Below are 25,877 nucleotides of genomic sequence, written 5' to 3'. Positions count from 1 at the left end.
AGAAACATACTTTTTTTCCTGATAAAAGAAGAGACTTTAATCTTTCTTTTGATAGGTTCCATGCTTTTATAGCAATAGAACACAATATTCTGTGGGCCTTGCCAAATCAGTCAAAATCCAGTAAAACAGCCGGGAGCGAACGGGACTACTTCTGTGAAAATGGCTGGGAGTGAATGAGTTAATGACGATAATTATGAACGGATGCGGACGTCACAGGGACATATTTGTCCCTGGGGCTCTCTGCCAAGTTCAGGACTGCATGTACTGGATGCTTCCTTTTGAGTCATGACCTACCACAGAGCTGGAGCGCGCAAACACACGCACACGTGTTGGCATTGCCGCCTCGGAAGCAGCCTGAGAACACCCCGGCGACCGGTGGGCTTTGCCAACACAAGCCTCCCACTCACACATACGCAACACACACACACTGGACTCTCTCTTTGAGGAAGTGTGGGGATGGGGAGCGGGCTCGGATGATGCTTTGCCAGGGTCTGCCTCTCCATTCTCAAGAGGACCTTTCCAGCACCGTTATATAATTGCACCGGCGGTCAGATGAAAGTGCGGGTTTGCAGAATACTGATCGTGGAAACTCCTCGCAACTCATTAGATACCGCAGAGAGGAGATAATCCACATTTAATCAATCAGCAAACGATGGAGCACTAATGATGATTTATTATCTTCAATGCATCCGATATGTAACTGCGGTGCGAGTCAAATATTCAAATTTACATCGAACTAATATAATTGAGTGCACAAAACCTATGCAGCCACTTTTTTTTCCTAGCAGGAGAACTTCATTAATTATACCTGCACGGAGTGCAACCCAGGACAACAATTAGGCCTTGACATAGATAATAATGCTAATTTTTTTGCAGCACGGTTACAGCTATTAAGGTGAGCAGAAAAAGCGCCCCCTCGGTGGTCAACACGAGTGCTCATTCCCTCAATGAAGTAGGCCAAACAAGAGCTCCCTCTGTAATATATCTTAAGGTGAGCTAAACAAACACTCCGTCAATGATAGTTTTCAAGGTGAGCCAAAGAAGCGCTTCCCTAAGTGATGACTCAAGGTGGGCGAAACGAGCCTCAGCACAGGCGCTCACTCTGTGATATCATGAGGTGGGCATAACAATCACTCCCTCGGTGATACAGTATATCTTTGTCATGACTAGGGTCATGCAGGGGTAATGTTTGGGTCTTGACTCATGAGTGGGTCACGCCAGGGCTAAGTTTGGGTCATGACCGTGAGGTCAGGTGTCTGTTTTGAACTGTTGTAATCGGCATCTAGTTTCAAATGGTTTTAAGCTATGTGATGTCAGTAGCTATTTGACGTCAAGAATCTTTAATCTCTTTACTGGGTCAACAGCCAACCAGATAACTCCATGTCAGTAATGTTACCCACATGTCTAGCCACAACCAATGAGATCAATTCACTGTCTATTTAAGCCGAACTGAGAAGTGTGTTTTTGTCGGATTATTAACCCCGTCTCTGTGTACTTCCACAGCCCAAATTAGCTTAGTGTCTCGCGATTCTTGTTGTGCCTCATTTAGTCGAGTTGCGTCGCGAGCCTCGTTGTTTTTTTCATTTAGTCGAGTTGTGTGAATAAAGCGTTAAAATCTTAGTCACGTCTGCGTTTTTGGGATCCAACCACGGAACATAACAATCTTAGTGTAGGCATAACGAGCCTTGTGTTGTGATGTACTCAGGTGGGCAAAACAAGCGCTCCGTCGGTGATGTGTCTTACGTTATGCAAAACAAGCACTCCTTAAGGGATGTGTTTAAAAAAAAAAAAAAAAAAAAGCTTTGTCAGTGATGACTTAATTAGGCAGAATAAATCATCAGCCGTATCTTCAGGTGGGCAAAACAAGCACTCTCTCAGTGATGCAGAACGAGCGCTCCTTCATTGATGTTGGCAAGGCAAGTGTTCCCTTATGATATCGTCAGGTGATGTCTTAAGGTAGCCCAAACAAGCGCTCCCTCGGTGATGACTTGAGGAGGGCAAAACGAGCCTCACTGGCGTCTTCAGTTGAGCGAAACAAGCGCTCCATCATTGGTATGTCTTAAAGGTGGACAAAAACGACCATTCTCGCGGTTATTTCACAAGACATTCCAAACGAGTGATGTCTGAAAGGTGGCAGTTGCTTCAAACATTTATTTATTGAACCTAACAAAAGTGTCAATCAAAAGTGTGCATTATTATTATTATTATGAGTATTTTTGTAGAGCTGTGTGACAGGTTGCAGCAGCTCATGATGGAGGCAGGAGGGATGGGATGAGGAGGGGTTCCGGAGCTTTGTAAAAAAAAGGCCCACAGAGGAGCCTCTTTGTGGGGACACTTTTTGGCAGCGAGGAGCTGCCGTGTGAAGCCAAGATGGAGCCATTCACTTCCCCAATGTGGCAGCACAACACACACCATCCTCATGGAGTCCCTTTTTCCTTCTATTCCAAATTCTCTGCTAAGTTGGACAACAATAACTGAATGTTCTCATTCCAAATTGTCTCTAAACACTTTTTTTTTTTTTCACTGCATCGTCATGCTGCAACAAGCTGAATACGGCCTCGCTTTACTGTACACCGGCGGGTCGATGAGGACAAGTCCGGGGGAAAAAATGCTTACGGTGACGAAAGCGGCGGAGAAATGTGGGGAAAACATGCAAATGAGCTGTTGATTATGTAAGCAACGCAAACACAATAAAACCATCTGCAATTATGTTATATAACGTTGACATTATTATTTAATCGTTTTTATTATTAACTCATTCACTCGCCGCCATTTTCACAGAAGCAATCCTGTTCGCTCCCGGCTGTTTTACTGGATTTGGACTGATTTTGCAAGGCCTACAGAATATTGTGTTCTATTGCTATAAAAGCACGGAACCTATCAAAAGAAAGATTAAAGTCTCTTCTTTCATCAGGAAAAAAAGTATGTTTCTATCTGTTTCCGTTTTGCAGCAATTAGCATTAGAAGAGAGCTAATTTTGATCTGTTTTCACAAATATATTTAAAATTGTAATTGAGCTTTTTTTCTACATGCCCCTGGTTGATCTCCTTTGCTCTGCTGCCACCTGCTGGCCGTTTGTGTAATAACTACCATTTCTGCAACCATTCCTTGCAGTTGAGAGGCTGCATCAAAGCCTTCTGTATGCTCTAGCATTAAAAAAAAAACAAAAAAAACGTATAAATACGTCTTTGGGACACTTAGAACATTTAAAAAAACGTATTTACACGTTATTGGGAGCAAAGGAGTTAAGCACTTGTGCGGATAAGATGGATGACGCCACGCATATTGTCTTTTCGGCAACGGAAAAGTTAATTGTGTGTTAAAAATGTTGTGTAACTGCTGGTGAACGTGCGTGTGTGGTCTCACGGGGCAGTTGCGCAGGTCTCCCATGTTGCTGGCGTTGCGAAGAAGTTCCCCAAACATGTCCGGTGTTGCCTTCTCGCGACACTCCAGCATCCTCACCGCTTGGTTACTGCAGCAACACACACTGACAATATTAGCATAATCTTTGTTATGGATATGTATGTGTATAATATGCTATATTCAATAGCTGTTATACTGTGTTTGTGGAATATGAAGGAAGCAGCAAAATCCACGTGTTTTTAACCATGTGATTTGACTTCGTGTAACAAAACAAACGCACCCTCTGTGATATGTCTTAAGTTATAGAAAACAAACACTCCTTTTGTGGATATAATGTTCTTAAAAGTGGGCAAAACAAACCGGTGATGCCTTAAGGTGATCTAATGGTCAGTGATATGACATTAGCACATTGCTTTGTAATACAAATTACTGCCCCCTACTGGGCTGGAGTGGAAGAGGCTCGCTCACATCTCCCAAGCGCAGAACGTTACACCCCCAAACCTGACGCTGAGCCGTGATTGGTCATTACCCGAGCAGCTGTGATGTCATTTTCAGTGGACAGCAAGTGGCAAAATGGCCGCCCCTGAGATGGATAAAAACGGGTGGATTTTGCTGCTGAATTCATACTCCACAAACGGAATATTAATCAGAACGCCGTGTTTAGACTAGTGGAGCACATACAACATTTTGTATTATTGTAGGGATGCACGATAATGCTATTTTCAACCGATACCGATAAACCAATAATTTAGAAGTGCCGATGTCGATAACCGATAAGTAAGCCGATAATTGTTTGTAAAATTAACTTGAATACAAATGTGCTTTCGAGTCTAACAAATGCATTGAAAAATTGTATAAACTTTGCACAATGTTTCAATGTATGTAAAGCACCATGAAGCTGAATTTTATTGATATGAGCTACAACCACAACAGAGGGACCAAAGTGGCATGTCTATAATTATTGCTGGATTTCTTATCTGGTTTATCTGTATGAAATCAAATTGCCGATAATTATCGGCAAATTTCGCTATTATCTGTTTTAAGTCAAATTGGCCGATAATTGCCGATAATTATCAGCCACCGATATTATCGTGCGTCCCTATATTATTGTAAAGAACATTTTGAGGTTTGCTCCCCCTTCAACGGTCATATTACCATTTAGAGGGGTATCTAATGAAATGGCCACCGCCCCCTCATTCGCCATCTCTCCAAACCGCTGCTCCGAATATGGATTTATGTTGCCCAAAACTCCAACGTATTTGATTGACTTCCTCTGTTTGCGTCGTGCGTTGTTCTCATATGTGCATACGTGTTTACGTGTGTGCGTTCTTACCATAGAGACGTGGTCGAGATGTAATGAACCATCTGAATGAAGGGCAGCGGGTCCGACGTGGCGCCGCAGCTGTTGCACACGCACTGCGAGCGCAAAAACAAACACTCAGCTGCTATCTGCTTGCTTACTGTGAACATTTGGGTGTCTGTGTGTGCGTGTGAACGTACCTGCTCAAACAGGGTCATGGCAAACTTCTGGTGCGGGATGCAGTGTTTGGCCGTGCAGATGTCTTCTCGGCTCTCTGCGCTGATGTGGAAGTGAATCCGCATCAGAAGGTTTTCCTGACACGATAACGAAAAGAAGAAAAAAAAAGATGTTTGTTTGGCGTGTGGGTGTTTGCACCTAGCAACTAGCTAAGCATGTTTTTACTTTATGAAAATGCTATTTTTGTTTTACAATTCCCTCATATCAAATAATTAGTTGTGAATCCTCCTCCAATCTAACTTTGCCACAAGGTGTACGCTGGCGAACGTGACTCACAAAGCACTCCGCGGCGTCATCCATGATGCCCAGCTGGAAGCGCTGCTCGTCCTGGAAGGTCTTGGCCAGGGCGCTCCGCAATGCGTCGGACGGCAGCACGCGCTCGCTGCTAAACTGGAATTGGGCAAAGATGCTCTGCGAACGCACAGACGGGATTTTAAAATCAGATGGCGTTTGAAAAATAATGTATTTTAAAGGACAGCTGATCCAAAATGGTGGTGAACATTTTTTTTTTTAGACTGCTCATGTTACCAAAATATTACTTTGGTTTTTAAAGGATATAAGAGCCAAAATGGCCAAAATTGGTGGAAGCTTAAAGGCCCTGTCTTGGGATGTCACGATAAGGGCAATATTGTGATATTGTGATATTAAAACTGCCACAATATCGTCGTCGTCATGTTCACAATATTTAAAAGGAACACATATATTCAAAAAATGAGGTTGATTTCCATTTGTGACGTTCTAGCACCCTCTAGTGGCTAGTTTATTAGTGCAATTTAGTTTTCATTAGGGATGTTTTGGCCTTCTATGTTTAAAATCTATGCTAATTGTCAGATGAAGGGGAACCAAATTAGCTTGTGAAGCGATCAATGTGTGCTTGCATTAGCAAGTCAGTGCCTCAATATTGTTCTTAGAGATTGTAGGTGGTTTATATGCATTGCTGTTATGTACAAAAGCACAATATTGTGCTTTTTTTTTAGTATGAGCTCTCTTTTTTTTTTTACAATATTGTGATCTTTTTTAAATATCGCCAACGCCCCCACAATATCGTGATAATTATCGTATCGTGACCTTCATATCGTGATAACATCGTATTGTGATGTTTGGATATCGTTACATCCTTAGCCCTTTTTAAATACAGGAGTTAAACAAACTACTTCTCAATTTACAGATCAGTGCTTGTATTAATTTCACACATGTAAGCGTCAGTGAGTGAGCGAGTGAGTGAGTAAAAAAATAATAATCCGTGCATGCTTTCAAATTGCCGCGGGAAGTGACGTCACGCAGCCGGCAAATTTGCCCGGCCCCGTTTGCGACACGCCACCCCCCCGCGCTCTGCGATTGGCTGGAGGGGTGTAAACACTGTCTTTCCACAGAAACAGCCCGCTGTTTACAAAACAAACAAAAAAAATGGGAAAATACAGGCTGGGGTTGTGGGGGTTTAGGAAAAAATCACCACCAGAAATTAAGAGAAGCCCAGATCTGTAAATTGAGAAGTAGTTAGTTTGTTTAAATCCTGTATTTAAAAAGTGCCTTTTCCAGATTGAAACCGGCAGACAAGGCCTTTAAGATGTACCGTAGCCTACATGTTTCTTGTAAGCACTCACATGGGTACGATATTAAAACGGTGGGGGATGCATACATGCATGTATGTATGCTGTCCTCTTGGTAGCATCCTCTGCTCAGAAGCTTGAAACGAAGCGGAGGAACACCCCCATCAAAGTGTCAGCAACAGACGCGGAGACAACGGAGGCGGCCGGGCCTCCATAGCAGACGTCATCAATAATACATGTGCGGTTTTCTCCAACAAAAACAGACCGCAGAGTGCTTTGTAGCGGCAAAATAGAAAAGCCTTGCAAACTGTTGCATGGCGAAAAGTATGTTTAGAAGCCAGACGCTCAAAAATAAACACCGCTGACAGACTTGATCTGACCCCAAATGGTGGCTGTAGTAAAGGGAATGTAGTTTATCACAATATCAAAAAGGGACACCTTCAACAAATCCTCTTAAAATAACTTGCTTGTTGTATGCCTTTGACAAAATTCCGAAGACTTACAGACATATTTTACAGCATATTTCTTCCAACGGTGAAATTGCCGCCGGCTAGAATAGCCGTCTTCTCTTCCACCTCACTCGGTTGCAAATGTTCATGCCAGTCAACTGCTTGCTTCTACTAACGAAAGCAGAGTGCCCAGGACAGCGAAAGGCAACTCGGGTTAAAAAAAAAAAAAAAAAGTGCTTGCTCTTGCCTTGAGTTCACACAGAGTAGAAGAATTTTAAAAGAAATTTTAGAAGGGTGGGAGTCGACATCTAAAGCTGGAGAGATAAAAGCACGTCTGACTTTGTTCTGACAAAGGCAAAAAAAAAAAAAGATGACCCTTTGGTCTTTGTGTTTTGATTATACTGAACTGGAACAAACAAAGAAAAGCACATCTTTTTTTTTTTTTTTTTTTTGGGTTTTTTTTTTTTTGGGTTTTTTTTTTTTTAAAGCAGGGCCTCAAAAACCATGGCAGTTCAGTTTATTTTTAACATATAACCTCACCTATGTTTTGCTAAGTAGCTCTCCATTAGTGTGACTATAGACCCTTCCAGCTGACGTCACTGCTTAGCTCCTGCAGCGCCTCCCGGAGGGTAAACATTCCATAACGATTGAATGTCGAGAGCTTGGTTTTCGGCTAGCGTTTTCGTTAAAAGGTGGGAAATGTGTCAAGTGTCACAAAAAAATGTCCCGAGTAGGACACTACATTACTGCGAATCATTGAAACCAGTCGTTTGAAGTCGCTAGCTACAAAAAAAGGGGCGCACTTCAACGTGACGTCACACTGGACGGGTCTATTAATAATGTGTTAGCTTATAAGTTGTATAACTTTGTTTGCTAGACAGCTTTACATTAGTAACTAAAAGTTAGCCTTGGCGAAAATGTTTAACCCTCCCTTTATTAGAAAGCTCTCCTCTCGTAACTAATAGCTAGTTTTAAAGACTTTAGTTGTCCCTCTGTTTGCTACATTGGTAACTAATAGTTAGCATCTGCTAAAATCTGGAGCCTCTTTGTTTACCGGATAACTCTTCAGTTTCTAATAGTTAGCTTTAGTAGTCTTAAGCCCTATTTATGTTTGTAATGCTGCTTTACATTAAAAGTTAATTTAACTTAAGCCGCCTTAGTTCGCCAGGGAGCTTTCCATTCGAATGTAATAGTTAGCGTTAGCTAAAGCAGAAGAAGCCTGCCACCATGGGTGCTCTTCGATAAATATATTCTAAGCTTGCGTTTTAATTTGGTAAGTACCGAGATTAAATGGTTTGTTTTGTGTCTTTACAAATGTTAATGTACGTTAAATTGTCAGTTAAAAGTAGCATTCAACAATTCTGTTAGCGCTCATTAGCGACTGTGTTGTCCCATTATGATATATTATGTAGAAAAAAAAATATGAAGCAGAACGTGGCTGACAGTTTTCAGAGATTTGACAACAAAATTACTCGTAAGTAAATATATTTCATGAATTAAACGAAATTCATTTTTGGGACCCAAGTTAGATTAGATTAAAGGGTCTACCCAATAACATGACCACATAGTGGAGCTAACAACTCTCAGTCAATTTCTGTCTTGGAAATCCTCTGACTTTCTCATATTTTTAAGTGTTTGATACACTTCTTTTTTGATGCGTTTTTCATCTCAGATGTCACCTTTGGCATTTGGGAGGCAGCGGAGCAAGATGGTGGCGGTCATACCACAGGAAGGCGATATTATAAAACAGCTAAAGGGGGCTGGCATTGGGAAAGGTAATGTAGTCGTGCCGACAGTGTGTGTACGCGTGTATGTGCGCGCGTGTTATGACTGCAGCAATGCGCCAAGGAGAATGGAGGGGGAATATACCCTACATAGAGAATGGGGGATGGAGGGAGGTTGGCAAGGCAGGGAATAAGGAAGGGAAGGGGTGGAGAGAGTGAGTGAGTGATTGTGTGCGTGCGAGCACATGCGGCAGTCTAATTGCGAAGTTTGCAGCCATCTACACCAACTCCCACATTCATTCATCTTTCTCCTTCACTCCCCCCTTTTCTTCCTCCTCCCATCCCATTCTTCTCTGGTGTAGAGAGATGAAGTGTTGCAGCAATTTCCAGCGGGCAAAGCCACAGGATGCTATCGTAGCCTTTTTTTTTTTTTTTTTTTGGGTGAGCATTGGCGTGACTTTCATGTTTCAACTTTTTAATCGACACTTTCTGAAAACCTGGATCCACGTTAGTGCCATCCAAAAACATGCGAAATATGAATAGAATGTATATCTTGAGGAATAAAATGGATAGAACAGCACGGTGGTACCTTGACTTATGTGTGCTCAAGTTTACGAGTTTTTGGAGTTACGAACCGTCGCTTGGTCAATTTTGGTTTGCTATTTTGTTATGTGTTGCAAATGAGATGAAGTGAAGTGAAAAAAGGAGCAATTAACTCATTTGCTCCCAATAACGTGTAAATACGTGTTTTTTTTATGTTTCAAATGTCCCAATGACGTATTTATACGTTTTTGTTTTTTTTTTGTTTTTTTATGCTAGAGCATACAGAAGGCTTTGATGCAGCCTCTCAACTGCAAAGAACGGTTGTAGAAATGGTAGTTATTACACAAACGGCCAGCAGGTGGCAGCAGAGCAAAGGAGATCAACCAGGGCCATCTAGAAAAAAAGCTAACTTACTTACAATTTTAAATAGATTTGCTTTGTGCTTTGTCTTGGGAAAGGAGAGCACGTGACATCCGTGATTTTCAAAAACAATTTGAAATGTGAACTCGTCAGACCACAGAACATTTCTCCCCATCAGTCCATCTCAGATGCCGGCGGCCTTTTTTTGGTGTTACTGTGGAGTTATAATTCATATAAGTTATGATTATGCAAAATGCAGGCTCCATATGCTGATGAGTCAAATCAAGTTTAATCTGTATTTGTATCTAGATTTAGAATGGACATGAATGTAAATTTAAAATGGGAACTCCTTGCTTTGTCGCATTAGATCAGATTGTATTTTTTTTAATGTACTTTCTCAGTTATTGATTATTTTATTGCTATGCTTGCCATGGGTAAAGGTCATTGTGCTCATTTGAAATACATTTCTCATAAATCATTCATTGTGAAAATGGGGAAAAAATAAATCTGGCAATTACTTAAAAACGAAAACAACGAAATATAATTTATAAAATATAATGATGCACACAAAATACTATATTTAAAAACCGGAGTGATTATAAATATACATAATTGTTACTACATAGAAGTTTTTTATTTTATAGACACGCCAGTGCACGCCTGCAGCAGCAAATCAAAGTGTATATGCGGGGAGTCCACGCCGCGGACTGATTTGTGTGTAGGCGCTCGTGTGTGCGTGTTTGTGTGCGTACGTGAGACACAAAGTGTGTGTGTGTGTGTGTGTGCGCGCGTGGGTTCTGCTTAGCTCGGCGCTTTCAGTCAGGCCAATTAATTACAGCGGAGTGCTGTGGAGACCCAACAGTGTGTTGCTGCCGCACTACAGCACATTAGTCACGGTGCTACGCCTTCGCTCGGGCCACATGTTGGTCACCACTGATGCAACAAATGTGTTGTGTTATGTTATTGGGCTGTTATGTTCGCAGTATTGTGATCTAATCACTGTGCCCATCTAACGATATTAGTAGAACATATAATTATAGTTTATCACATTTAATCCTAACTTGATTTGTTGCCGTAAACCACATTGTCCTGTCATCCTGTTTCAAAATTGAAAATGTTTTCTCTTCATTTTCATCCACTCTGTACCCAAATAAATCCTATTTTAGCTGTGAAAATGTATTAACGTTCTAGTAACAGGAATAAGCAAGAGGGTTTACCAGAAGAAGAAAACAAATTGTCGCTGTCAGTGAACATCGTCATCACTCACAGAAAAAGCAACTGTCACTGTGGTTTTAAATGCATTATGGGCAAAAAAAAAAAAAAAAAAAGCTGGGTTTTGTTTTTTTGTTTTTTACCTTGAGTGCACAGAAGATGCATGAGTCCTCCATGCATTTGTGCGTGGTCAGCTGGCGAAAGCTTCTGCGGAAGATGTCCAGATGCCACAAAACCTAAAGAACAAAACAACGGAAAAAGTAGTTCAACTTAGAAACAGCAAGAACATGCAACAGAAATAAACTGTTGACTTTAATTTGTATTTTACACATGTATTTGCTATGTTTCTCTTGATCCTATTTAGCTATTTAATGTATTAGGGTCAATATTGGCTGATGAGAAAAACGTCAAGCTAACATTTACTGTATTAATATTTTTTTTCTTTTTGTTCTTTAATATTAAAGTAAAATAATTCCTTGTTTTTAACAAATAAACTAGGGATGTCCCAATTTTTTTGATACCTTGGCAAAATATTCAGAAGTAAAAAAAAAAAAAGCACTAAGTATACTGTATATTACAGTACTGTATTAGCAATGAAATTTTGTATCCTATGGTTGTTTTTTTTATTGTACAATGCAATATATAATTTGTTTGTATATTGTTTATTCGTATATCGCTCTATTTGTGACCTTTAAAAATTAGGATAATATTATTTTACAAAATCACAATCTTGTAATTGGATTGGTACAACCCTAAAGCATACGCCATATTTGATGCAGTTTCTGACCTCAAGTGGTCGCTTAAAGCGATGGTAGTTATTTAAAAAAAAAAAAAAAAAAACGGCCATCAGGTGGCAGCAAAGTATAAGAGATCAACCAGGTCCATGTTGCAACAAGCTCCTTTTCCCAGTATTTTCAACAGGTTTGTGAATAATGATGAAACTTAGCTAAATCTAATGCTAATTGCTACAAAACATAAAAACTGATAAAAAAAAAAATCTACTGTACTTTTTTTTTTTTTCCTGATGAAAGATTAGACATTTTTCTTTTGGAAGGTTCCATGTTTTTCTAGCAATAGAGCATGAAAATGGCTGGGAGTGAATGAGTTAATGAAACCCAGGTATCAGAAACAAATATGCCATTCCACATTGCAACATATTTTTTGCCTACACCAGCTAATGCGGCCAAACCATGGCATCAAACCTTGACGATCATTTTGATGCTGTACCATGAGTTGCAAGAGCCCGTTTAATTTTTCATCAAAGGTGTGGAGATACATGCGCTTCTTTGAACAGCAATCAAATGTAAACATCATCTAAAAAAAAAAACCTTGCTGCTGTGGCTTGACGCCGGCACACAGTTGCCATGGAAACACGACATGCTTTTTTCCCGGCACGTTGCCTGTCCAGGTGCGTTTTGCTGTAGTCAAAAAATAGCAAGCGAGAAGCGGAACCACTCGAGGGGATTATTTGTTCCGACAAGCGGCGGCCATTATCGGCGCAATTTGTGGCAAAAAAGAAATAAATAAATAATATGATGAGATCAGATAACGAGTAGAGCAAAAAAAACAAACCCAATTCGCTGGCGGATGTTTTTAATTTAAAAAAAAATTAAAATATGGAGCGAGATGAGATCTGAAGTAGTCCTCCTCTCTTCCTTCTTCTCCTTCCACAGTTCATCATCAGCTCCTCTGCCCTCTCTCCAACTTCCACTAAGCTTCTGGCCCGTCGACCCCCCCCCACCCCTCGCTGGAGCTTATCGCTGCATCCTCCATCTCCTCATCTGGAGCGTAGAGGTGCGCACGTGCCAGCTGGACGTCTGGAGAGGTAGGCGTGTGCGTGGGAGTAAGCATCTCCGCAAACAAACACACAAGTCGCTTGAACGGTGCCAAAAGCGAAGCAGAACATGCAAACACTCATTAATGCGGAGCTTATCTCGCTGTCACGTTTAATTATCAGTTAAGTGCTATTTGTGTGTATGTGTTAGTGGGAGTATTCAGGCTTGCTACGATATTTACAGGATCACGCGTCACTGCTAACTCGCAAGCATTAAATTCATACAAAGCCAAGCTATCGTTGTCCTGAATCAGCAGTGCAATGTCCTTGAAGGCATGCTTGGATGAGTTTGATGTGGATGAACTTGAACCAGCAATCTTGTTAGAGCAAAATGCAACAATCTTGGGTTTAAGGGTCGAGCGCAGAGGTCACCAACCGGTTTTATACTGATTCCTGGTGACTCATTAATGAGAAAGGCTACCAGTTTGATAATTAGGGCTGGGTATTGCCGCCAACCTCACGATATGAAGCGTATCACGATACAGGGGTCACGATACGATATGTATCCCAATACTTGATCGATACGTATCCCGATATTTTACATTAACTCATTTGCTCCCAATAACGTGTAAATACGTTTTTTTAATGTTCTAAGTATCCCAAAGATGTATTTATACGTTGTTGTTTTTTTTATGCTAGAGCATACAGAAGGCTTTGATGCAGCCTCTCAACTGCAAAGAACGGTTGCAGAAATGGTAGTTATTACACAAACGGCCAGCAGGTGGCAGCAGAGCAAAGGAGATCAACCAGGGCCATGTAGAAAAAAAGCTCAATTACTTACAATTTTAAATAGATTTGTGAAAACTGATGAAACTTAGCTCTCTTCTAATGCTAATTGCTGCAAAACGGAAACAAACAGAAACATACTTTTTTTTTCCTGATGAAAGAATAGACTTTTATATTTCTGTTGATAGGTTCCATGCTTTTATAACAATAGAACACAATATTCTGTGGGCCTTGCAAAATCAGTCAAAATCCAGTAAAACAGCCGGGAGCGAACGGGACTGCTTCTGTGAAAATGGCGGCGAGTGAATGAGTTAATTTACTTGCATTTTATAATAACAGTCATATGCATACCTAAAGGATATGTTTGTTTTCAACATGGCCCATATGCTTGTTTTCAACATGGCCCTGGTTGATCTCTTATACTCTGCTGCCTCCTGCTGGCCGTTTTTGTAATTACTATTTTTTTTTCACCCTTTCTCTTCAGTTGAGAGGCTGCATCAAAGCCTTCTGAATCCTCTAGCATAAAAAAAAGAAACAAAAAAAAACATAAAACACATATAAATACGTCTTTGGGACACTTAAATCATTTAAAATAGAACGTATTTATACGTTTTTGGGAGCAAATGAGTTAAAGATGACTTGAGTTGACTAGCCTCTCTTGTTAGCTGCTCGAACCAGCCTATGGCCCGGCTAACTCCCATTGTCCTCTCTTGTTAGCTGCCCCAGCTTGCTTGATCTTTCTATTATTAGGCGATGACTTGTGGTCATTTTTTTTTTATACACGGTACCTTTAAAAATCAAACTTTGGGTTAAGTTTAGGCTTGAGGATAAGTAACCCTAGAAGGAATGATCTTTTGCTAAGTCGGTCAAAACCTTTAGCCATTAGCACATTTTCCTAGAAAACTAACATTGGCTTTGAGTTTTGGGTTAGGAATTAAACAGGGTGAAAGGTTTATGGGCTACTTAGGGATTGTAGGTTAGGGTTTATGATTTGGGAGTCACTGCGTCACTGACCTGCAGAGCGCTGTTCAGGAAGCAGCTGTTCTGTCCCGGCTCATTGCTCAGGCCTTTGCTGGGCGCGATGGAGGTCATGGTCCTCGGGGTCGCCAGCCCCTGTACCCCGCCGCCGGACGCAAAGTAGTTCCTCTTCCACGACATCCCTACCTGGACTCCCCCGGTCCCTCGGAGGCTTCTAAGTCACTCCCATGAGAGTGACCGAAGGCGAATGGGAGAAAAGAGGAGGGAGGAGGATGGAGGCGGTGGATGGAGGCGACGCGGTGTGTCTTGGACGGGGATTTGGCCCCCATACAAGCCGGCCCCTCTCCAGCCGTGCTTTACTTCTTCAGAATCCGCCTGCTCGCTGCCAGAGCCGCCGCTGGCATCTGTTTGTCGCTCGTCCTTTGGCAAGTCGTCCTCTGGCGGATCCTGTCAAATGAATGTTGTTTGGGCCGGCCAGACGCTCCCATGTCCTTTCATGCCCTGCGAGACACAAAGAAGACCCAGCTGTCAGGCCACGCGGGTCAAACGCTGTCTACTTTGTGCAGGTAAACAACAACAGACACTGAATTCCCACAGGCAGGCAAGTGATTCGAAAGGTGAATGGAGAAATGAACGGGCATTTGCCGGGATGACGCGCCACATGTTGAGGTTCTTCGTAGGGATGTAACGATATCCAAACATCACGATACGATATTATCACAATATTGTTGGCGATATTTAAAAAAAGATATTGTAATATTGTAAAAAAGAGAGCTCATACTAAAAAAAAAAAGCACAATGTTGTGTTTTGTACATAACAGCAATGCATATAAACCATATCCAATCTCTAATAATATGGAGGCACTTCGCTTCACAAGAAAATTTGGTTCCCCTTCATCTGACAATTAGCATAGATTTTAAACATAGAAGGCTAAAACATCCCTAATGAAAATTAAATAGCACTAATAAACTAGCCACTAGAGGGTGCTATAACTGCGCAAATGGAAATCAACCTGACTTTTTGAACAAATGTGTTCCTTTTAAATATTGTGAACATGACGACGGCGACGACGATATTGTGGCAGTTTTAATATCACGATATCACGATATTGCTCTTATCGTGACATCCCTAGTTCTTAGTAGTGGTCTTACCAAAAATCACCTTGTATGTCCAAAAAAAACTATTCCAAGTTTTAGTGCCAGTAATCGCCGCTAATTAGATTGGCTAGTAATCAACTGTAATCAATGTTTTGTAGTTGATTGTTAAGAATTCTCTCTGTAGAGTGGCATTGATTGTTGATTAATTGTCTCTTGAAACAATGGAGACGTAAATGGAGTGAACGACAGGGCTGTGTTGATTCACCCTTACTTTGTTGTCTAAAGAATGGCAACACAATGCCAAGTTGCCAACTTTGCTCTCCGCAACCCTCTGCTACACCACTTAGCATAGAAACAAGAATTCAGAATATCTGGACATGCCGTTCTTTTTAAAGATGAGTTTTTTTGGAATGAGTTAATTGAGAGTTCATTTTCGATGACAAAGTACAAATTCTACATATTCATCTGGACACACGGCCTAAAACAGTATATTTTGTAGCGTACATTTTACTATAAAAAGAGTATTTAGTCATCCATCTATCCATCCATTTTCTTGACAAGGGTCGCGAGGGGTGCTGGAACCTATCTCAGCTGGCTTGGGGCAGTACACGCTGGACTGGTTGCCAGCCAATCGCAGAGAGTCTATTTATTTGGTTCCATTCTAAACAGAGTAAAATTTACACATGGGAGAGAGTAAAATATTCAGAGTAAATCTGACTCAAAGTATTTTTACTGTGTATGAGCGAATTGACCTATCCCATGAAAAAAATAATAATAAAACATTTTACTCAGAAATTCTAAGATTGTAGGAAATTATGCTAGATAATTACAAACAAAAAAAATAAAGTCTCTCAAGTCATTTTGGATATTAGCAAACCGTAGGAGTGGCATAGCTCAGGTGGTAGAGTGGCCGTCTACCAAGCTCAAGGGCGTGAGTTAGTTCCGCAACCCTTGTCACTTGAAAAAAAATAATAATAATAATAAGAAGAATAATAATAATAAACTGGTAAAATGTAATCAAAATATTTCCTTATTTATGTCCTTATTTCCTTAGAATTTCTGAGTAAAAAAAAACTGCTAAGTTGCTGTCATGGGATAGGCCAAATTTCTTGGATACAGTAAAAATACTTTGAGTAAAATTTACCCTCTTCCAAGTGTAAACTTTACTCTGTTTACAGTGAGACCAAATGGAGTCCTTTTAGAATAATATGTACTCCATAAAATGTACTGTTTATATTTGAGGGTTTTGCATTTTGGATGAATTCCAGAGCTTGAATTTGCCCAAATTAGCCCCAAATGGAAGCAGGTATCCTTGACGGATGGTTAGTAAAGGTTAATGGCTCATTTAGCCACCGCAGTCACTTGGATCCAACAATCAGACTTCTTATCTTATTGGTAATTATCATCTCAAAACAGCAGTTTAAAACATTGTGTCAATTATACCGCGTTGACAGAACTTTTGTTTACTAAAACAGTTGCATCATGATTCTTGGCATGGTTTTGTTGTTCTGCCGAAGTGAGGTCTGAAGTGGACTGATCTGTTTAATGGGCACTCTTGGCAGCCAGTGGAGATTTCATTAGTCATTTAGCTACACACAGTTGACAGTACAAATAGAAAAGAGCTTTTTTTTTTTTCGGTAGATTTTGGATCTAACGCTGCATCAATAATCGGAAACCTAAACCGAAATCTGTTCATAATCACGATTTAACGACAAATATGGCCCTTCTGCCAGTCAGTGTGTGTGTAGAGTAAGTACACACAATTGCATAACGCCCGTGGGGTTGCGAGCGAGCAGAGCCGCAGTGCCTTTCGCCACTTTTGGCAAAGTTCCCTTCCGTCTTGTTGCCAGGTTGCGTTGCAGGCACAGCACACGACTTTTCTTTGAAGGGAGGCCAGAGGGCATTTTATCTATCTATCTATCTATCTATCTATCTATCTATCTATCTATCTATCTATCTATCTATCTATCTATCTATCTATCTATCTATCTATCTATCTATCTATCTATCTATCTATCCATCCAACCATCATCTATCATCCATCCATCCAGACATCCATCCATCTATCATCCATCCATCCATCCATCCATCCATCTAGCCATCCATCCATCCATCTATCCATCCATCTATCCATCCATCCATCTATCCATCCATCCATCCATCTATCCATCCATCTATCATCCATCTATCCATCCATCCATCCATCTATCCATCCATCCATCTATCCATCCATCTATCCATCCATCTATCCATCCATCCATCCATCTATCCATCCATCCATCCATCCATCTATCCATCCATCTATCCATCCATCTATCCATCTATCCATCTATCCATCCATCTATCCATCCATCTATCCATCCATCCATCTATCCATCCATCTATCATCCATCTATCCATCCATCCATCCATCTATCCATCCATCCATCTATCCATCCATCTATCCATCCATCTATCCATCCATCCATCCATCTATCCATCCATCCATCCATCCATCTATCCATCCATCTATCCATCCATCCATCCATCCATACATCTATCCATCTATCCATCTATCCATCCATCTATCCATCCATCCATCCATCCATCCATCCAGCCATCCATCTAGCCATCCATCCATCCAGCCATCCATCTAGCCATCCATCCATCCAGCCATCCATCCATCCATCCATCCATCCATCCATCCATCCATCCATCCATCCATACATCCATCCAGCCCACCCACCCAACCATCCATCCATCCATCCATCCATCCATCCACCCCAGAAATTCACATTAAGTACATCTGTGCGTAAAGACAGGAAATCCAACTTGCCAAAAGGATTTATGGAGGGATTTGGCAGCCATGACTCTGTTTGCCATTTTCCCTCTCCGAAACAGAATCGCTAACTTCTGTTTCAGCATACAGTGACTGTTTGTTTGTGTATACGTGTTTGTGTGCGTGTGTGCATGTCCCGCCGTGTGGGTGTGGAGCGTGCGATCACACATCCTCTTTTTGACTGCACCCTACCGTCTCGCACAACCAAGATCACACAAGTGCTGTTATATATGGCCCTTATGTGTGTGTGTGTGTGTGTGTGTGTGTGTATACACACACATGTCCCGCTGAGTGGATGTGGAACGTGCGATCACACATCCTCTTTCTGACGGTACCCTACAGCCTCGCACAAGTGCTGTTGTTATATATGATGGCCTGAGCGTGCGCGTGCAAGCGCGTGTACGTATTCCCGTATCTTCGGCTCGTTACCATGGAAATGGGCCAAGCAGCAGGCACGCGGGAGGAAAAGCCAAACCATGTGATGTGAGCACACACATAGACGCACACACCCAGAGACACATGGTGCCGGCGAGTGATGATAATGTGTATTGATGGTGGAGAGTTCCTGGAAGCCAATGCGAGTCAAGGCACAAGTCAATCAAATTCCCTGACCCTGCACTGGCGGCCATTAGGAAAGCAGAGGAGAGGCGGCAAACTTACCCCATATGGCGTTCAGGACCGTCTTTGTTGCTCTTAATCCCGTGCCTCAAAACCGTGAGCCGCTCATGGATCCCTGGATAAAACATATTGGCAATGTTCAGCTATGTGGCTGTTTTAAATGCACGTGTAATTCCCCTAGTTTTATGTGACAGTAAACTTTTTATAATTTGAAATTATTTAACATGGAGCATCAATCATACATACATTTGTCTTAAAGTGATATATATATATATATATATATATATATATATATATATATATATATATATATATATATATATATATATATATATATATATATATATATATATATATATATATATATATATATATATATATTAGAGCTGTCAAACTATTCATTTTTTTAATCAGATTAATCACATCTTAGAATTTGGATTAATCATGATTAATCACTGACTTAAAAAGGCTTTTTTTCCCCCAACATATTTTGCCCGCTAAATTTGAAGCGCACCTGTTATGTGTTCATTTTTTTTACATTTAATGTTATGAGGACGTCTTCAAAAAATTTATACCCACTACACACGCTCATCCTGCTTTTTCTAATCAATTATTTGCATAATTTAAAATGGGAAAAAAATGACTTATGGCATATGTAAACATTTATTAAATGCTTTACTTCAATGCCTGTAGTTATGTTTATTGCTTTAACGTAACCATCCACTGGCGACTAAAAAGGATCATCTGCGGTCAAAATTAATAGTGTGATTAATCTGTGGTAATACAATGAGTAATGCGATAATTTTTTTTTATTAATTAATTAGTTAACGCTTTAACTTTGACAGCATTAATATATATATATATATATATATATATATATATATATATATATATATATATATATATATATATATATATATATATATATATATATATATATATATATATATATATATATATATATATATATGGTATCACTATTAACAAATTTCCCCATTATGCAAAAAGATTATACTGTAAACTGTGTGATTAAACACCATGATGACGTTCACGCCCGCGAAGAGCAATCAGCGCGGCCGGCGTGAGTCACGCCGCAGAGTCGTGACGTCGCCTTGGGATGTCAGAATAATCCCGGACGCTTTGTCAGGACAGCAGCCGATGATTACTCGCGGATCGATGCGATGGGAGCTGGCCGGGGCACGGCTGGGAGCGAGGAGGAAAGACATCTGTTTCTGCTAAATTGTCACAAGTGCTGCTCGCACTAGCGCCGCCACTCGAGCGTGCGTATGTGTGATGCATGTGTGGCAATATTGACAAGGTACACCGGCTCTATCTAATTGTCTTCACTATATAGTAAATGCTGTATCAAAAAGAATGGACATGATAATCAAATAATGGATTCTTAAGTTGACCGTAGGAAATCATCCAATTTTACGTAAACTGGTCCAAAAAATTATCTACTGACTATGCCAGCGACAAATAGTGAGAAGCAGAAAAACTGAATTATCTTTTGCCATTCAAACAACAGAGTAACCCCTTTTGGCCCACATTTGACACTAAGTACATTTGTGAGTAAACAGAGACAAGATCGTCACTATTTCCGTATATATTTTTTGTGGCAGTTTTGTTTGGCGGTGTGCCATGAGATTTTTCTAATTTAGCTTTAACTAATTAATGCTCGTCAAAAGAAGAATGTCACGTGAACTTTAACACTTCTCTATAGTCTCTTCCATCTAAAATGAATAGAAACAATATACAAAAAAATAATCCTTGGATCAAACACGTTCATTTAAAAAAAAAAAAAAAAAAAATCCCAACTGACACTTTCATCACTAAATTTTAACAGTGCAGTATTTTTATTATCTTGACGATAGCTTGTAAATTAGATAGCTAGCCCTTTAATTAGCTAGCGCGTAAGTAATTAAGTAATTAAGTAAGTAATTTATTTTTTTTTGCACCTGTTTTTTTTTTTTTAAGATGAATTCAATTCAATTCCATGCACGTGTGGTATACGGTTAACTTGTTTTTTTTTTTCTTTAGTTAGTCTGATCATTGTTGGAGTATTTTGTAAGTGCTTACCTGTATTAACAATAATCATAATAGCTTGGATTTATAAGTAACCTTACAAATCCACTGTATCCATCTTATTCTTTTTTTTTTATGGCTAAACATGTCACAGGGCACGGTGACCCATGAGCAGTTTTTTTGTAAACACAATAGGAGGGTTATGATCCACATGTGTAACAGCGTCATGTGACTTGTGCCATTGTTTGGAATGTTTGTGTCAGCGTGTCAGTGTACCAGTGTCGCCGAGGACAATAGCTCTTTGACACACGCGCACGCTCTTGAAAGGAACACAACCACCTGAAAAGACTCTTGAACTTTTCTTCAACAACCTCTTCTTGTTCTTCGTTCATTTCTCCCTCCAGTGACCTCTACTCTCACCATTTTTTTTTCCCCACAAAGAAATCTTCACATGCATGACCTCACGCACACACACAGTGGGTTCTCTTTTAAGTGGGTTATGTGTAACTTCAAATAGCCCCATTTGACAATAGGGAGAGCCTCGAGTTCATCCTCCCCCTTTGCTGCACTTCCTCCTGCTTAACATTTCATACAAAAGGTATACATCCTCGCGCGGCGTGTAGGTGTGTGAACGTGCATCCCGGAGTCTGGGATTTTCTTCAAGGTCATTTCCCCGCATAGACCGTGTGACCGCCCGCACGCCACAAGCTCGACGCAGCATCGCCGCGCATGTCCGATCGCGCGGGCAGAAAATCGAAAAGGGTGAAAAGAATGCGTTTAATATGGAGGCTGTTGCATAACCACGCTTATTTTACGGTCCACGCTGGGACGTCATGTGACGGTTTTGGGGTCGGAAGGAAAACAAAGCAAAAGAAGAAGTGGGACGTTCGATTTAAAATCCCAAAGAAGAGTCGTGACGGGAGAGAAAGAGAGAAGGCGCACTGGCGGGGACGGCTAAGGTCAAAGGAGACATCGGCGCGTGCGTTCCTTATCCTTCTCTCCTGCCTCATCCGCTACTATTGTTTAATCTGCTCTTTCTTAAACCAAAACATCTCGATAATCCCGTGCATGCAGATTTGGCAGGGGAGTTGAGGCGGGACGGCTGCAGCTTGAAATGTCAACAAGAGGGGGGGTACAGAGGACAAGTTGTCTCCATCTGACTGATTGTGCAGACTGAAAAATTAAAGCAATTCTTGTTGTTTACAAATAGAGATGAGGAATCTTTTACCGGTTGGATTATGGCCACTCTTTTCAAACAAAATGTTAAAGTACTTTCTAAATATCACGTTGCATTGATCTCCAAAGAAACCAAAATACCAGCTCAGATGCTAAACGGACATTCATGCTATTGGGAAACTCAGGCCTAAAAATGTGGAATTAAGTATTACATTTTCCCCTGTGCAACTTTCTATTCAAAATTGAATTCCAATTGTAAGAATCAGAATACTGCTGAAACAGCCAAAATCCTGTAGAAAAAAAGCTAACTTAGAATTTTAAATAGATTTGTGAAAACTGATGAAACTTAGCTTTCTTCTAATGCTAATTGCTGCAAAATGTAAACAAATAGAAACATACTTTTTTTCCTGATGAAAGAAGAGACTTCAATCTTTCTTTTGGTGGGTTCCATGATTTTATAGCAATAGAACACAATATTCTGTGGGCCTTGCAAAATCAGTCAAAATCCAGTAAAACAGCAAACGGGAGCGAACGGGATTGCGAAATGTGAAAATGGCGGCGAGTGAATGAGTTAACAGGTTTGAGTCCACCCTTCAATCATTCGCTTTCAGTGTGAAGAATATAAAAACAATACTCCCTAAATTGTACAGTGTATCCCCAACAGAGCACACGCCTTTGATAATTGTTTTGACATAAACGCCGATGACAGCTTGTAAATGATGGAGATACTGTGTTTGAGGGCATGCCGTCCTTTGCTAATGCTCCGTTAATTGTGTTTAATATTAGATGAGGTAAGCGGCGTAAAACCACAATGCCACAGCGTGGAGATTTCCTTACCACTGATAAGTAGAACCACAAAGTAAAAATAATAAAAGTCTTGTAAAAGTCAGTTAAAATGATAGTTTCCGAGACCCCCCCAAAGGGCATCTGACAGTAAGGTTGTTTGAGTAGGCCCAGTCGGCCCACACTACATCAAAACAATTTTCCCGGTGACCACGGAGACGTCGTTTAATAGGCTGATTACATCTCGGCAGGCTGTAAAAACATACAGTAAATCCACAAAGCCATTATGTTCGTGTTAAAAGAAGACGCTCGTAAAACAGCTCAGGTGCCTTTTAAAATGTTTTTTGTCGTCCTTCATCCGCAAGTTGTTGAAACTCTCCTTACAAAGCGTTTTCACTGCAAGAGCGAACGGCACCAAACGCGTACACTCGGACTGTCAGCAGTCACAGTTAGTCAAATCAAGTGAATCGCTCCTAAAGCCGGAATATTTTTAGGATTAAACTTCCTCCCCGCCTCCCCCTGGACACTTTCCCCCGGATGAGCCACAGTAGCAACAAACACTGGAACATTTGTGCACCAAAAAAAAAAAAAAAAAAACACTGGAAGACATCCAGTTTGTCATTCCAGACTTCTAAAGCTTCAAGTTGGCTTTGGAAAAAGACATTTAAATACACGACGACACAATGCAAATGATGAGCTTACTCAAGTTCCTTACTTATGTACACGTTTTATGTTTTGCTGAACAGAAATAAGTTAAACTTCAGTTATTACACATGGGTGTTTTTATAAAATTAATAAATGAAATGAACGAGTATAAGCACCAAAACAAATACAAGAAATTGGAAACTAGATTTTTGTAGTCATCAAACTTTGCAATGACAAGACTACTATTTTTTTTTTATTTGTCATAGGACAAAATACAGCCATTTTTCCCATGGACTCTGAAACTGTATTTTGTATAAAATGGGGCAATGATGTCATCTACCGGTGGCTGGGCATCAGTAAAGTTGTTTACAAGTTTGACATTTACAGTGGAGCATAATCAGATTCTCCTCCCCATCTCATCCCCACTCTAAAAAATACAATTGACGAGTATACTTGTCAATGGCAGTGAATTTCTAATTGCCTTGTGAAAAGCCCTCGTTCATAAATCGTCTAAAATTAATCCCGTCAGTCGACAGACCTGTGGACGGACTGGGTATTTCGGACACTTTGACAAAAACAGGGGGCTCTATGTAAAATGTAAAAAAACTACAGCAACATCCATGGTAGTTTCGCTAGCTCGTCTTTAGAGTTTTGCATTGTGTGTAAGCATTAAGGTAGCAGACTTTTGTAAGTTATGTAGTTTGGTTAGATGCACATTGTCCATGTGTACAGGAATTAGTTTGTTCGTTGTCTGCAAAAATGTGCCTTGTCGTTTGCAACTCAAAAAATTAGCACTCGTGTCTTCAAAAAATTCCTTTGGACACTCTCACTATTTATGAATTAGTACCTTTCTAAGTGTCATTCATATTTTTAAATTCACTCGCCGCCATTTTCACAGAAGCAATCCCGTTTGCTCCCGGCTGTTTTACTGGATTTTGACTGATTTTGCAAGGCCCACAAAATATTGTGTTAAATTGCTATAAAAGCACGGAACCTATCAAAAGAAAGATTAAAGTCTCTTCTTTCATCGGGGAAAAAAAGTATGTTTCTATCTGTTTCCGTTTTGCAGCAATTAGCATTAGAAGAGAGCTAAATTTCATCAGTTTTCACAAATCTATTTAAAATTCAAAGTAATTTAGCTTTTTTCTAGATGGCCCTGGTTGATCTCCTTTGCTCTGCTGCCACCTGCTGGCCGTTTGTGTAATAACTACCATTTCTGCAACCGTTCTTTGCAGTTGAGAGGCTGCATCAAAGCCTTCTGTATGCTCTAGCATTAAAAAACAAAAAAACGTATAAATACGTCTTTGGGACACTTACATTTTAAAAAAACGTATTTACACGTTATTGGGAGTAAATGAGTTAAGTTGAGACCAAAATATTAGCATATCTTTAACGTCGCGACAGGTATCGCTCCAAGACCAAGAGAGCTACTTTTTCTCGGCATCGCACACTTTACCCACTTTCGCGTGAATGTGTGCGTACGTTCGCAAAGCAGACGGCAGTTAGCATCGCAGCGGCGATGGCGTCCAAAGTCATCAATCTCTGAACCGCAACGTTAAATCAATGAAGCGGCCACCCGGCAGTGGCTGAGAGTGGAGCGTGAATGGGGGGGGCCCCGGTAAGAGGCTGCGGTTTGTGCCCATCCGTCAATGAGTCCAACGCAACTGATCCTCACAGTCAGACTGAAAGATGCAGAAACTAGACTGACTGACTGGATGCGGGGTGAACTTGAAAGGATGTGAGCATGCGCCAGGAGAAAGTAGTGACCCTGCAATTCACACACGCACACAAGAGATTTGTAGCTCATCCATCAACAAGTCCAATCTCCGCCCCCTCACATCCCCACAACCCACTACAACCGAAATCAAGACCCACAAGTGTATAAGGAACACGATTGGACACCTGTGACTAGCAAACAGGATGAACTTGAAAAGGATGCTCAAGCACCAAGACGAAATAGTGACTCTGCGACACGCATACGATGATGATGATGATGGGCAACACGCTGGCTGCATCCCCGAACACGCGCGCGCACCTCTGCAGCATCAGCCACGGATGCCAAGTGCACGCGCGTACACACTCGCACACGTTGTTTATTACTCACCCCGGATGCAGCCGCCGCCAGTCTCCGTCCGCTCGCGTGTCCCACCGTGTGATTTAACGGCGGAGAGGAGGCTGAGCCGTGGGCGTATCCGCTCGGCTCGGCTCCACGCAGCCCCCACCGGCGCCATCCATCCAGCGCTGCGGTCGCGCGGCACGCCGCTGCTCTCGCGATAGCTCCTCCCCCTCTACCTCCATCGCGATGCCGCCGCCTCCCGGGCAAGCCGGGGTGGTCAAATATGTGAGGGGGTGACGTCATCCCTGTGGGTTACCTGCGTCTCCTTCACCCTCAGTGGCACTTTAAGGGGACGTGTGTGTGTGCGTGTACACGGACACAC

At 41.1% G+C, this 25,877-nt stretch overlaps 1 protein-coding gene across 4 annotated transcripts in view; it reads right to left on the bottom strand.

Moving 5' to 3' along the window:
* Positions 1 to 25,710, bottom strand: part of usp54b (ubiquitin specific peptidase 54b) — a 51,091-nt gene extending 25,381 nt beyond the window's left edge. The window contains exons 1-8 of one of the 4 annotated variants that reach the window (XR_013279531.1): positions 25,544 to 25,710; positions 18,853 to 18,925; positions 14,313 to 14,777; positions 10,882 to 10,974; positions 5,177 to 5,311; positions 4,864 to 4,977; positions 4,697 to 4,779; positions 3,367 to 3,472 (exon numbers count right to left, since the gene is read on the bottom strand). Coding sequence is in view for 3 of the 4 variants with exons in the window: in XM_077503385.1 (XP_077359511.1) it covers positions 3,367 to 3,472; positions 4,697 to 4,779; positions 4,864 to 4,977; positions 5,177 to 5,311; positions 10,882 to 10,974; positions 14,313 to 14,456 (675 nt within the window). In the remaining variant the exon portion in view is untranslated. Of the gene's footprint in view, positions 1 to 3,366; positions 3,473 to 4,696; positions 4,780 to 4,863; positions 4,978 to 5,176; positions 5,312 to 6,539; positions 6,931 to 6,953; positions 7,128 to 10,881; positions 10,975 to 14,312; positions 14,778 to 18,852; positions 18,926 to 25,543 lie in introns of those variants that run through there. The other 3 variants (XM_077503385.1, XM_077503387.1, XM_077503386.1) reach the window with 3 other exon arrangements.
* Between the last annotated feature and the right edge of the window lie 167 nt (positions 25,711 to 25,877).

The sequence above is a fragment of the Festucalex cinctus genome, chromosome 17 (assembly GCF_051991245.1).
Source record: "Festucalex cinctus isolate MCC-2025b chromosome 17, RoL_Fcin_1.0, whole genome shotgun sequence".
In the NCBI taxonomy this organism is placed as follows: domain Eukaryota; kingdom Metazoa; phylum Chordata; class Actinopteri; order Syngnathiformes; family Syngnathidae; genus Festucalex; species Festucalex cinctus.
The sequence above is the reverse complement of the archived record's forward strand: the minus strand, read 5'-3'. Positions and strand labels throughout refer to the sequence as shown.